A 12,509-nucleotide genomic window follows, 5' to 3' on the forward strand; every position below is an offset into this window, starting at 1 on the left:
CACAAAAGTGGATATATGATGTTTTAAAAAGAAGTATAGATTGGATTCCTTCACTTTAAATGCATATGAGCTGTGGTGTGTGAATGGGTCTCAGACAGGCTGTTTCTTTCCTTGTGGTAGCCTGACCCTGTTTTGTAATTGCAGGGCAGCAATGGAACTTTTCCTACCACCCTTTTCCCCCTAAATCCCGCCCTGAGCCTGCCATTGTTTCTGGAATGTTCAATTTAAATAAGTGTTTTTGTAAGACAAATTTTGGCATTTTTGGTTATAGTTAGGAGGGAAAATGAGGTTGAATTTCCCATATCCTTTTTTTTTTTTTTTTTGCCTTTTCAGTGTTATTTACAGGGTACTCTGCTTTTTTTTTCCCTGCCACCTTCAATAATTCATAAAACTAAACTGAATTGGGGAATTAGGGTTAAGGTTAAATAATCCATAAAACTAAACTGAAGGTGGCATTTAGAGCACAAAGCTGTCTCCTCCTCAATCAGAGGGTCAGCAAGCAATGAGGCCAAAACATAACTGTGACTGAAGTCGTATGGCATTTAGACCTTAAGTGCCACACCACTTGATTTTTGAATGATGAAACATAAGTTCTCACAAAATGTGTTTTAATTACATTGTAGAATACATCAAGAAAACCAACATTAAAATTTCTCATAAAGATTCAGACCCAAGTCTGTGCCTAGAAGGAGCAGTCCGTTCTTTCAGGTCTATCTCTCCTCCCCATAGCCTCAGTTTGGGCCACTGGATTCGGCTGCTGGTGGAGCCCTGCTTTCCTTGTTAAGCTAAAGGGAGGTGAAAATGGTCAGTTCCACTGAGCATCAGGATAACAATCATATTGAATTTAGTATTAAAACCTTCACCTCATATTCCTCTTTGAACCCATAGCTGTCCGATGTCTTCATTAGATTAATGTGCTGCAGCAGGTCGGCTACCCTGATGGCTGGGTGCAACTGTCCTGTCTGGTACGGGGATTCTGTCCCCTCACAGAGGTAGCGAGGTACATCCAGAAGGCGGCTGGATTCTGCTGTAGCACTGTGGTTTTCATCTGGCATTTTTGTTTCAGATCCAAGAAGATTAAAAAAAGACAAAGTTATCTTGTTTAATATACATTCATTCAAATGAGATATCAGCCCTTAAGATCTTGCTGATGACAGGAGAAAGGGAAAGAAATGTCAGAAAGTAGAGGCCAACGGCAGCATCCCTACACAGACTTAGCTTTAGCATCTGACTGCAGCTCAACATTTGAGGCTGCAGGATATTGTGTGTGTATCAGCAAGACCACAGATGCTGAGGTGTAGGGAGACAGCTGATCCATTTTTATAAAGCACCAGTAGGAGATTTAGCTGAGTTCTTAGTTTTCTTGTATCTGCAATCATAGCCTTCTAAAGGCGGAGCTGAAGGATGAAGGTGTCAATAGTAGCATTGTTTTCATTATCCATTAAGGTGGACAAACTCTTTCCCATTCATATCCCAACCTCCCTCAGAAACCCCACCTGGCAACCCATCCTTTGATCATCTCTCCCTTGTAGAGTGTCTGTGGCTTCTTAAAACAGCACACTCCAGACTGGGAAACATGTATATACTCAGAATCACCCACACCCTGCGTAGTTTACTTGCTAGGCCACAGGTGGACTTATATTCAATCTGTGCCCTGGGAGTTTACTCTTACTGTTGTGGTTTTGTTGCTAACATTTTGATTCTACTGGCTACTGTGTGAGAGACACAAAGGTGTGCTTGTGGAGCAAAGTCCCAAGTGCCTTCTTCGGAATTCTTCCCTCATCCAGGCTGAGCACACAGCTACTGTTTGATGTTCCCATAGATTTCTGTGCTATGGATTGCTTCACTCACCCTGCATGTTCACCATTGACTTGTCTATTGTCTCACTAGGCCTCTGAGGGCTACAGTGCATAGGCAGTCATGTTATTCTTTTTATTCCAAGCATCTGGTGCATGACAGTCACTCAATAAATATTTCAATGAATGAATGAGTTAAAATCAACTGAATCCCTCACTACCCACGTTTTAAGCATAAGTTGCATCCCGATTGTGTTATCATCTTAGAATGAAGAGAAGCTTAATTGTCTTTCTCTCACAAGAAGAAAAGGACAAGCACCTTTTGCCTATGAAGAATAAACAGGATTTTAATGACCGAAGTATTAATTGTTACAATGAGAAGCATGCCTTTATTTATCACATTTAAACTTACCACTTTAAAAAACAAAAACAAATGTTTCTATGGGTGTTACTTTGAAAAGCATTATAGTGTAATATTCATTAACAGAAGAGAACGTACACTCTTAGGGGAACTTTTGCTTTTAATGGTAATGCATACTGTAGAGAATGATATTTAACAGTTAAACAGAGTTCAAGAACTGGTACATTGGCCTGTGCTATCAACAACTCTACAAATAGGATATGGCAAAAAATGAATTGTTGTCCCCATGATAAACATTTTTTCTTCCTGGAGAAGGAAAAAAAAAACAAAACCCTACAATCAGTTCTGTGTGCCTCTGCAATTTAGCGTGATTGCATTTATCATCTCCCCTCTTAATAAACTGAATGCATTTTTTTGTTTGTTTTGGATTCATTCCTAAAAAAAATACCACATGGAATCAAAGAAAATCCTTGGTGGTTTTTGCTGTGGCTTAACCACTTGCGCAAATTAACACTTTTCGTTCGGATTTTGCCCACCCCTTTATGTACAAACAAGCTAAATAAACATTATCGAAGACTTTCCTCCTTTTACTATGAGACTATACCCAACTCATGTGCCTTTCCTGAAGAGTTACAATTACAGAGTAGTATAAAGCATATATACATAGCCCTCAAATAAGTAATTTAGCAGCAACTGTTTTGGGCACTCTCACAGAAAGAATATACAGCTGGAGATGAGGAGTTGAGAGAACAGGTAAAGACTTGAGGGAAAATGTAATCACGTAAACTGGTAAATCAGGTAGCTGTGGTGCTACAGAACAGCCCCATGGCTTACACTGCACCTGCTGCAGTATATTTACAACAATACGAACTTCAGTGAGAAACACAGAATTCACTCACACTCCAAATCTTACACATGATTATGCTGCAATACTGAAATAGCGGCTTTTGCTTTGCATTAAGCTTTAATACAGTAGAACAAGGAGCAGTACCTTCTTTAAAATAATCACATATGAATTATTAATTCTAATACATTTCCACCTCATTAAACTACCTAATAATATGACTACTAGTGAGGGTACATATACTGATCATTATCCTTATTACACATTTAAGAACAATAACTTCAAATCCATCCTTGATTAAAAGGTTTTCTAGAGTTCATTGCAATACACTTACCAGTTATAGGGACTTAAACCCAATGAAGCAGTAAAACACACACACACACACACACAAAAACACAAAAATATGAATCAATATGAAAAGATTCCAAGTTGCTTTAGGTCAACAAGTAGATATCAATATAAAACAATATTTGAGGTGATTTCAAAAATTGCCTTATAAATACAAAATCAGTTGGATATAAAACTACTGTATACACCATGATTTTAAGAATGATGAAAAAATACAACACACAATTTCTAGATCTAATATGATTAGTGACAGGTTTAGCTTGCAAAGAATGTCAATATTGTGCTTCTTTTTAAAATAAGAAGTTTAATTTTCAAAATGAAATAAAATGCATAATGAATGCCTATGTGGGTAATTTTACATCTGTTTTGTGTTAATGCTAACCTTTCTCAACAGAACTGTCTATTTTCATGGGGAGAATTACTACAATAACTCTTTAAATGTTATAGTTCTTAAAACTCACAGGAATCATCTTTCTCATTAAAGTCATGGCAGAAATTACACCATTTTAAAATATTAGGAGCCAAACATTACTTTTTTTAAACTGAGTTCTTAGTGGAACTCCACAGGGAGGCTGCAAGCTTGGCATAATGCTTAGAAAAAAAAAAAACCACCGTAATAAAGATTGAACATTTAAGGAAATGGATTTCTCTCAATGAGTTTCTTATTGATTTTACCAAAATCCATTTTGTGATTGGATGCACTGTATTGTGGTGCCCAACAGATGTTTCCAGAGGTATCTGGTACCTCCCCAGTGATCACCTGTGATGGTTCCTCCTTGTGCAGTCAGCCACCCAATTCAGCAAAATGCCCCAGTTCACTGTTTTGCCCCAGTTGGTGTGAAGAACAAAGGGGAGGGAAAGGCAATCAGGGAAGAACTCCTACTTGCGGTTTATTTTAGAATGTTTACTTCTTATATCTGTTATACATTTTTATAATTTTAAATATTTGTCTTCATTTGTAAAATATGTTTCTAGTTAACTAAATTAAATATATTGATTCAAATTTTAAAAAAATCAAAATTTAAAAATATACGAATAACAATCAATGCCTAAGATGTAGTTGAAAGCTACATTTTTTTTGTAGGAAAAATTAACTATAAAGAGCAAATGTGGCATTTGGGAATTTTTAGGGTACATGTAAAACACATAGATATAAAACTGATTTGAAATTTGTGAATATATATGCAAGCTGCTCATGAATCACTAGTGTACAGTTAGTCAAAACTAGGGTACAACTTTAAGTGAAATCTATTCCACTCTGAAATATGGAACTAGACAAACATGACGACCTTATGACCACAAGGAATTCCAGTTGTTTTAGATTGTACATGAGAACACTGAAAAAAGTTCCTGGAAAAATATAATTAAAAGATCAGCTTTCTTAGATCAAAAACTTTCAGATCTACGTAAAGTGTTTTCATAACATGCGTTTTCCATGAACTTTTTGAGGACCCTTCACAAGTGATCTACAGAGTGGCTTGTTCTTCTAAATTTCTTGAACAGCAACACTACATATGCAAAGTGCCGGACCTCACAGACTCTAGCCAAGTTGGCTCTATTTATAAATTCTTTTTAAAGAAAATCTAAAGTGAATTGTACACAGCCCTAGTGTTGACTTTACACATGCGCTCTTTTGTGCTACAAAATTAGGAGGCTTTGGATAACTGAACTCCTGTCACACAGACACTCCCATTCAGGCAGGACTGACCACTGAGGTCTGTGCTTTACAGTTTACTATGCTAACTTAGGTGTGCTTGACACTGTTGTATATTAGGGGGCCAGGCTAATTGAAAATCCACTAATCCATTAGATCCAATCGGTTGAAGAGCTGCTCTCGTTGATAAGCCTATGGCTGTCATTTTCAAAATTAAGTTGCTTCCTGCACTATAAATAATTATGATGTAGAAAAAGATAGCCCATGCAAGGAAGCATGATCCATGCAGGAAAAAAAAATAACATGATAAAGATTTAGGGCCTCACCTAACACAGCAGTCGGCACAAGTGGATCATTGGGCACTGTAGGAAAACAAAGCTCATGAAGTAATACGTTGTTCTAAAGCTGCATTTTCTTCTTTAAAATAAATTCATGCTTTCAGGAGGAAAATAATGATTAAACCTGCTCTGATTACTGTATTCTAAGAGGTAAAAGTTCTTTCTTCCAGCTTAGGTTATTCCAAAACATAGAGAAATGTCTATCATGAATTAGACCTCAGTACTCTTTCAATTTAAAAAGATAAAAATTGAAGTTGACAGAGACATGGCACACCTGTATGTTTAGAAAAACCTACTTTCGAGAATCGATAGAATTTTGTGTTTTCCATCCTCTTGATGCCATCAAGGCATAAAATACATAGATCAGAAAAAACTTATTTAGATTAAATCTAAGCCCCAGAATGATTCATACTACACTTGTAATTACAAGGTACATGCACATATAAGCAAAAATGATGGCCTGTATTTAGAGCTAATAATTGCTGAAAAATTTCACCAAGCTAAGCAATTCAGCAAAAAGCTTCCTTTTGAAAATACATAAGCCATACGAACTATACTTTTCTTTCAACTTTAACATTATGAATATTTATAAACAAATAGGACATAATAGTCATGTTCATTGCTCTTCTTGTACCTGTTTTATTCAAATGCTGATAAGTATACCACTGCAAATTGCATGTCTATCTAAAAAGCCACAGATAATACTGATTTGTCTATCTCAAGAACCAATTTTGCTACAAAGATAATTTAACTTAATTAAATGAAAATAAACACAAGAAATTTTGAACAAAACATGAAATTCTTAGGAAGTTTGAAGACAAATAATACTGATCCTTGGATTATGATTTAAACAATTTGGCATTAAGAAAAATTGAATGAAAATGTTATTTTTTACGATACATTTTTGTTATTTGAAAGGCAGAGTTACAGAATTAGAGGGAGAGTTAGAGGGGTCTTCTATCAACTGGTTCACTCCCCAGACAGTCACAATGACTATGGCTGGGCCAGGATGAAGCCAGGAGTAGGAGCTTCTTCCACATAGATGCTACTTAGCCCAAGCACTAGGGCTGTCCTCCACTGTTTCCTGGGTGTATTATCAGGGAGCTGATACGGGAGATGGAGCAGCGTGGGCTCAAACTGGCACCCATATGGGATGCCAGAACTGCAGGAAGCAGCTTAATCAGCTATGTCACAGAAGCTACTTCAGTGAAACTACTTTAAAAACAGCAGTTTTTTTTTTTTTAAATAAATTCAGACTCAAGCTGCATGACACTGCCTTGGCAAAGGCATTCTACTACTGTTTCCTGTGGAGACTGTTTTTGGTGAGACTGGCTAACAGGCAAGTAAAACTGTGTTAAATTTCAAATCATTCCTACTTTCTTTCCTTAATAATCCTTTTTACTCTCTGCTTAAATGTTCTTCAGCTGTGTTTATTTCCAGAGAAACAATATAAAAACAGGGAGAAAAGTTACTAGCTTTATTTAAAAATTTATTTATTAAATGTATTTACATGCCAAATATATAATTATATATCGATATATAACTATATAAATAAATTCATGTTATATTTAAACATATATTAAAAGATTTGTTTATTTTTAAAATAGTCATTGGAAATACAAATCGGAAAATCACTCTCAAGGATCAGCATTATAAATTCCTAGTTTGATGGGTATGTGGATTTCATTCCTTGCAAATCATGATAATCAAGTATGGTTTTACACTTCACATTAGCCAATTGTTGCACAAAGACTAAATTCAATTTTAGTAAATTTTATAGTATGGAATTTATCCAGGACTCTAGTAAGCCATTTTAATGAAATGATTTCATCTAAAATACTATATCTAAAACACATTAAAAGAAATACTGTTACCTCTTTTCCCAACATTCACCTTATCTTACATAAAGGAAGAAAGTAAATGGTAAGATAACAAATTTTGAGATGAATTTATGTAGGCAAATACATTACCTTAAGAAAATGATATATGATATGTTCTGAGTGGTTTATGCTTGGAATGTCACTATGAAACAGCAATTAAACTCTTATTTTTAAAACTAAATCCAGAGTAAAGTCTGAATGTAAGTCATCCCATTATATTCATTTTTTTCTCTCTGTTTCCTCCCTATTCCTAAATTTCTCTCATTAAGTAATGTGTAGGAAATTATATAGAATCCAAAGGTAACTCAACATGTGTCAGCATCACTTACTAAAATGTTAATGAAATACTTACATCTGGGGCTAAAATTATGCTGGTCCATGAAGGTGATGGAAAGAGGATCTTCTGCATGCAGAGTGCTCTGATCTGCGTAACTTCGATCCATCGCATTCACCATGTGAGTCATTTCCTGCCGGGTGTTCCCCATAGCATCTTTGCGTTTTTTAGCAAGTTTGCTGCCAAGGTAAATACAAGGGACCTTAGGCTTGAACCTGAAGGAGAACTGACACCAGCAACGAGTAATTCTAGTAAGCTTGTGGTTAAGGTTATAGATATAAATTTAGAAACCTTAAGAGTTTATCATAATTCCAGCAATTAACCTTGACATCCAAATATGTTTATTGGTTATGATGAAACTATTTTGTCACCTTGATATGACCATATTCAACCTGTCAACCCAAACTTGTCTGATGGTTACCTATATTTTATTTGGCCAAAATAAAATCACAAGCATATACATATGTTTCATTAAAAGCATAAATAAGTACTTCTTAACTAGAGTAGTTCAAGGAAACTTTAATATACGTTTTGGTCTTCCTCCTGGGTGATTAATCCTCTTGATGAACTTTTAGATGTTCTTGGGAACAACTTATTTTTTCTGGTTTGTTTTACTGATGCAACCCAAAGAAAGCAAACAGATCAGTTTCATTCTTCATTCTCTGTACTATTAATTAACAAAAACTGCAATATGTGTAGTACTAACATACTAAGCAACACTTTTATATATGAAGTTAATCAAAATCTAAAGTAGTCTGATGGAATCCATCATGAGTAGATGAAACTCAAGCACATTAATATATATGGAACAAAATATAAAACGTGAAACAGGAGTTTTACCAATTGTATGCAAAGGTATAATGCAAAAGCATCATCAGTTTGAGGTTTGAATGCTTAAATCCTAAAAACGTGATTCAGAATCTAACAGCAGAGTATCTGTACTACAGCAATGCCTTAAATGTATATCAGGGCAAATGATTTAGCAATTACTGGACTTTTTGAATTTTGAATGGATGTAATATTGATTATTGTATTTTACATATTAAAGTACTTTGTAAGTGTTACACAAGGGGAAGGCAAGTGAAAGTAAGCAAAATATTTGATTAATGAAAAAAATAATTTACATATGATACAAAAATCCCTAAAATACTATATCAGGAAAAGATGGCACCAAGTTTATAGCAACACTTTAAGTTGCAATGTAATTCCTATTTGGTGTTTTAAGAACAATGTCTGTCAACTCTGTGGATATAAGGTACTATATTTTCTGCTGGTTCTTTTTGGTATCTGTATCAGTTAGACAGGGTGAATGTACTCCAAATAATATATAAGCTCATTTTATATGTTGAGTGTATGTGCAAAGATTTTTCCTTTACAAAATCAAACTAGAAATTTGAGAGCTGCTCTCGTGTCAAATTTTTTCCTTTGATAATTATAGTACTTGTCTTTAGTGAGTGTATATGCAACATACACAACATACTGACACCACAGATCTGATAAGTAAGTCATAAACAAAGATTTGAAGGTGGGTCCATTTTATTGTAGAAATAACAATCATGGTATTAGTAATAGTGACAAAGGCACAAGAACTACCATCACTACCAGCACCACTATCACTACTATGACAGTAATACCATCACCACCATCACTACTAACAATAATTACTCCACACTTAGAATGAGTTGTTATCACACTCTCCTAGGCATTGAGAAAAGGCCACACACAAATGTTCAGGTTTCCTTCACTGACCACAGATGGCACTGGTAAATGATGACTGTGAAGAGCTGAGAACTGCCTGGGCAACTTGCTTAACTGACTACTGGCATTTGATGCTGTGCTAAAGCTCTGATACAACTTTGTTTTAAAAAAAAGAAGACCTACATCTGATAGTTTGTAATCATTTCATTGATTTTTTTTTTTTTGTAGACCATCAGTGGGCCTAATTAAACAATGTCAAGTCATAGTTCACTTGCTGAAGCTTACTCTATTCTAGCATATATAGGATGCTTACTCATTCATCCACAAAATTCTTTTTCTTGTGCTATCTGGCTCACTCCTGTCACTTCTCTCTGAACGTAAGGATGGTTTGCTGGGGAGGTTTTCTAGGACTGATTGCACTGCAACCCATTTCAAGATAGGTTACCATGCTATTTCTTTCTTCTTTGTCTCCCTCCTTTATTCCTTCTTTTCTTCCTTCCTTCCTCCCTCCCTATTTCTATTCTTCCTTCCCTTCCTTCTCTCTTGTTCTCTCCCTCTCTTTTGTTTTTTGTAGCAAGAGCTCCTCCCTCCTTGAGAGCAACCATCCCATTCTATTCCATGCACCTTCCCCCCTATTGTTTGATCCACAAAAAGAAGGAGCATCTGTGTATCTTGGCGTTTGCAGCTGTGTCTGGCACACAGCAGGAACCCAATAAATACTCATTGAATAGAAAAATTAAGCCTGTGTAGTACTTGGCATTTCTCATTTGTTAACTCAATTAATTCTAAAATCAATCTACTGAATAGGTAAGGGGTTCTAATTGTATAGAGGAATTCCTTGAGACTCAAAGGAACTAAATAATTTGCCATAAGTTGTTTACCTAATAAGCAATGAAGAATTACCTAGTTCTAAGACCTGAGCTGTCATATTTAATGGTTCATGGTTCTTTTTAATTGTCACATCACAATGTGTACTATTATAAAAAGCACCACTTATTTTAGGAAATGAGAGGTAATGAATATGTTCAATGGTGGAAGTTTTCATCAATAAAAGACCTTTGTTGCTCAGAGTTACAACATAGAATATTTGACAATTTATGGGGGAAATAACCTTTGGTAATATCTACCAAAGCTGCACTACCAGCTTGGTCCTTATCACATAATCCTCACAACAATCCTGTGATATAGGCGCTCATTCAAATAATTATAAAAAAATAAATATTGATATCAATGTTTTGAGCAAAAACTGTCAACTGTCAATAAATACTATTTTAAATATCAAATTTGCTTTAAGTTCCACTTTAATTTACTTGCACTTTTATAAAACCAGATTAGCACCAGTAGCTATGTTTAAGCACCATCCAAAAGTTAATCTTGGTTGGGGCTGCCACGATGGCAAGGTTGGCTAATTCTCTAGTTTAAGCACCATCATAACATATAGGCTCTGGTTTGTGTCTCTGCTGATGCACTTCCCATCCAACTTTCTACATATGGTTTGTGAAAGTATTGGAGGATGTTCCAAAGCCTTGGGAGCCTGTACTCATGTGGAAGACCTGAAAGAGGATCCTACCTCCTGGCCTTGGATCTGCTTAATTCTGGCCATTGTGGTCATTTGGGGAGTGAATCAGCAGATGGAAAATTTTTCTCTGTTTCTCCTTTTCTCTGTAAAACCTGATCTGCCTTTCCAAAAAAATCATAATAAACAAAGTAAGATTAACATCTTTAAAATCAAAACATTTGCATACAGCCAGGGGCAGCAGTCTAGTGACTAAAGTCCTGGCACAGCTTTTGAAAGGATCCAATATGGGTGCTGGTTCATATCTCAGCTGCTCCACTTCCCATCCAGCTCCTTGCTTGTGTCCTGGGAAAACAGTTGAGGATGGCCCAAAGGCCTAGGACCCTGCACCTGCGTGGGAGACCTGCATGGGAGACCTGGAAGAGGCTCCTGACTTTGCATGGGCTCAGCTCCAGCCATTGCAGACACTTGGGGAGTGAACCAGCAGATGGAGGATCTTTCTGTCTCTCCTTCTCTCTGTAAATCTTTCAAATAAAAATAAATAAATGTTTAAAAAAATCTGCATAACCTATTGTAATGTCTAAAGCATAGAAACATTAACCATCTAACCAGAAGGAAATCCTGCTATGACATTGCAAATATTTGTACATCAGTAGTTAACGGCAAGCTTATTGACATTTTCATACAAACATTTATTGATGTCTTCATGTTTGAAGGTATGTGTCCCCCTGAGCAACCAGCAAACAGAATGTGTACTTTAGGACAGTGAGGCAATTCATTTTGCAACTACTTGTGCTTGACAAATGTGCAAATGACTTTCATTATCAAAGCAGCCAACAGCACGAACTTGTGCAGGTGGATATATGAGTAAGCCATAAAAGAGAAAAGTGTTCCATCACTGTATGAAATAGTACAGTTAATTACCTTTTGCTTCATCAAACATGAATTAACAAGGATATTATGATTTATCACCGAAAGCTACGAACACTGTTAGCTTACACCTGTTTGTTTTAGCAGATTTTAGAATGCCAAGTGTTTACAGTATTTGCAATGTTGGTGGCAATGTGTTATAGTTATTGAGACTCATAAAATTTTGTTGTAGTGCTAGCTTAATTTTAGCTAGTGATAACAAGGCTGCAGGACATATGTCCCAAACATACTGCATGTCAACATTCAAGCCTCAGAAGCTAACGGATCCAATACTGGTCAAGAAGAGCCATGGATGCTTTGTTTTATCTTTCTTTTGGAGCAGAAAATAACTAGTCTGTCATGTAAAATAACCCATCTGTACCTAAATCTACGATGAGTCATGGGCTGTGGGGATAAAAATGACACTGTGCTTGTTCCCATGTAGGCTGATAAGAAGTTATCTGGTCTTTGTTTTACAAAATCTGTGTCCTATTTTATTATAAACAAATTCACCTTTCTTCTCTGAAAACAATTTTTACCTATCCTTGTAACCTTATGATTTTATTAATTTGTTATTAGAAAACTTATCTACCGTCTTAATGGACAAAGCAATGGTGATCTGATGAAACATTCCATGCTGGAGGTCTCAAACTCTGGAGAGAGATAGTACACACGCAGACCTGCAGATATTTCAAATGTTCCTCCAGTACTTTCACTGGCGTCATCTGCTCAAGTGTAGCGATTAATACAGAAAGGATTAGTGGGTTGTAATTGCTCTCTCTCCCTTACTGGATGAGGCTAAGTGTCATCCTGCTCAGATAAGGTACAAGT

The 12,509-nt window shown here is 35.9% G+C and overlaps 1 protein-coding gene across 8 annotated transcripts in view; it reads right to left on the bottom strand.

The window, feature by feature from the left end:
* Positions 1-12,509, bottom strand: part of PTPRK (protein tyrosine phosphatase receptor type K) — a 521,455-nt gene that overhangs the window by 21,847 nt on the left and 487,099 nt on the right. For 3 of the 8 annotated variants that reach the window (XM_040965636.1, XM_040965637.1, XM_040965635.1), the window contains exons 15-16: positions 7,574-7,734; positions 864-1,048 (exon numbers count right to left, since the gene is read on the bottom strand). In XM_040965636.1, the coding sequence (XP_040821570.1) occupies positions 864-1,048; positions 7,574-7,734 (346 nt within the window). Of the gene's footprint in view, positions 1-863; positions 1,049-1,867; positions 2,464-3,335; positions 3,348-5,329; positions 5,366-7,573; positions 7,735-12,509 lie in introns of those variants that run through there. The other 5 variants (XM_040965633.1, XM_040965632.1, XM_040965639.1 and 2 more) reach the window with 3 other exon arrangements.

This window comes from Ochotona curzoniae, unplaced genomic scaffold, assembly GCF_017591425.1.
Source record: "Ochotona curzoniae isolate NIBS_2020 unplaced genomic scaffold, NIBS_Ocur_1.0 scaffold_3890, whole genome shotgun sequence".
Lineage (NCBI taxonomy): Eukaryota > Metazoa > Chordata > Mammalia > Lagomorpha > Ochotonidae > Ochotona > Ochotona curzoniae.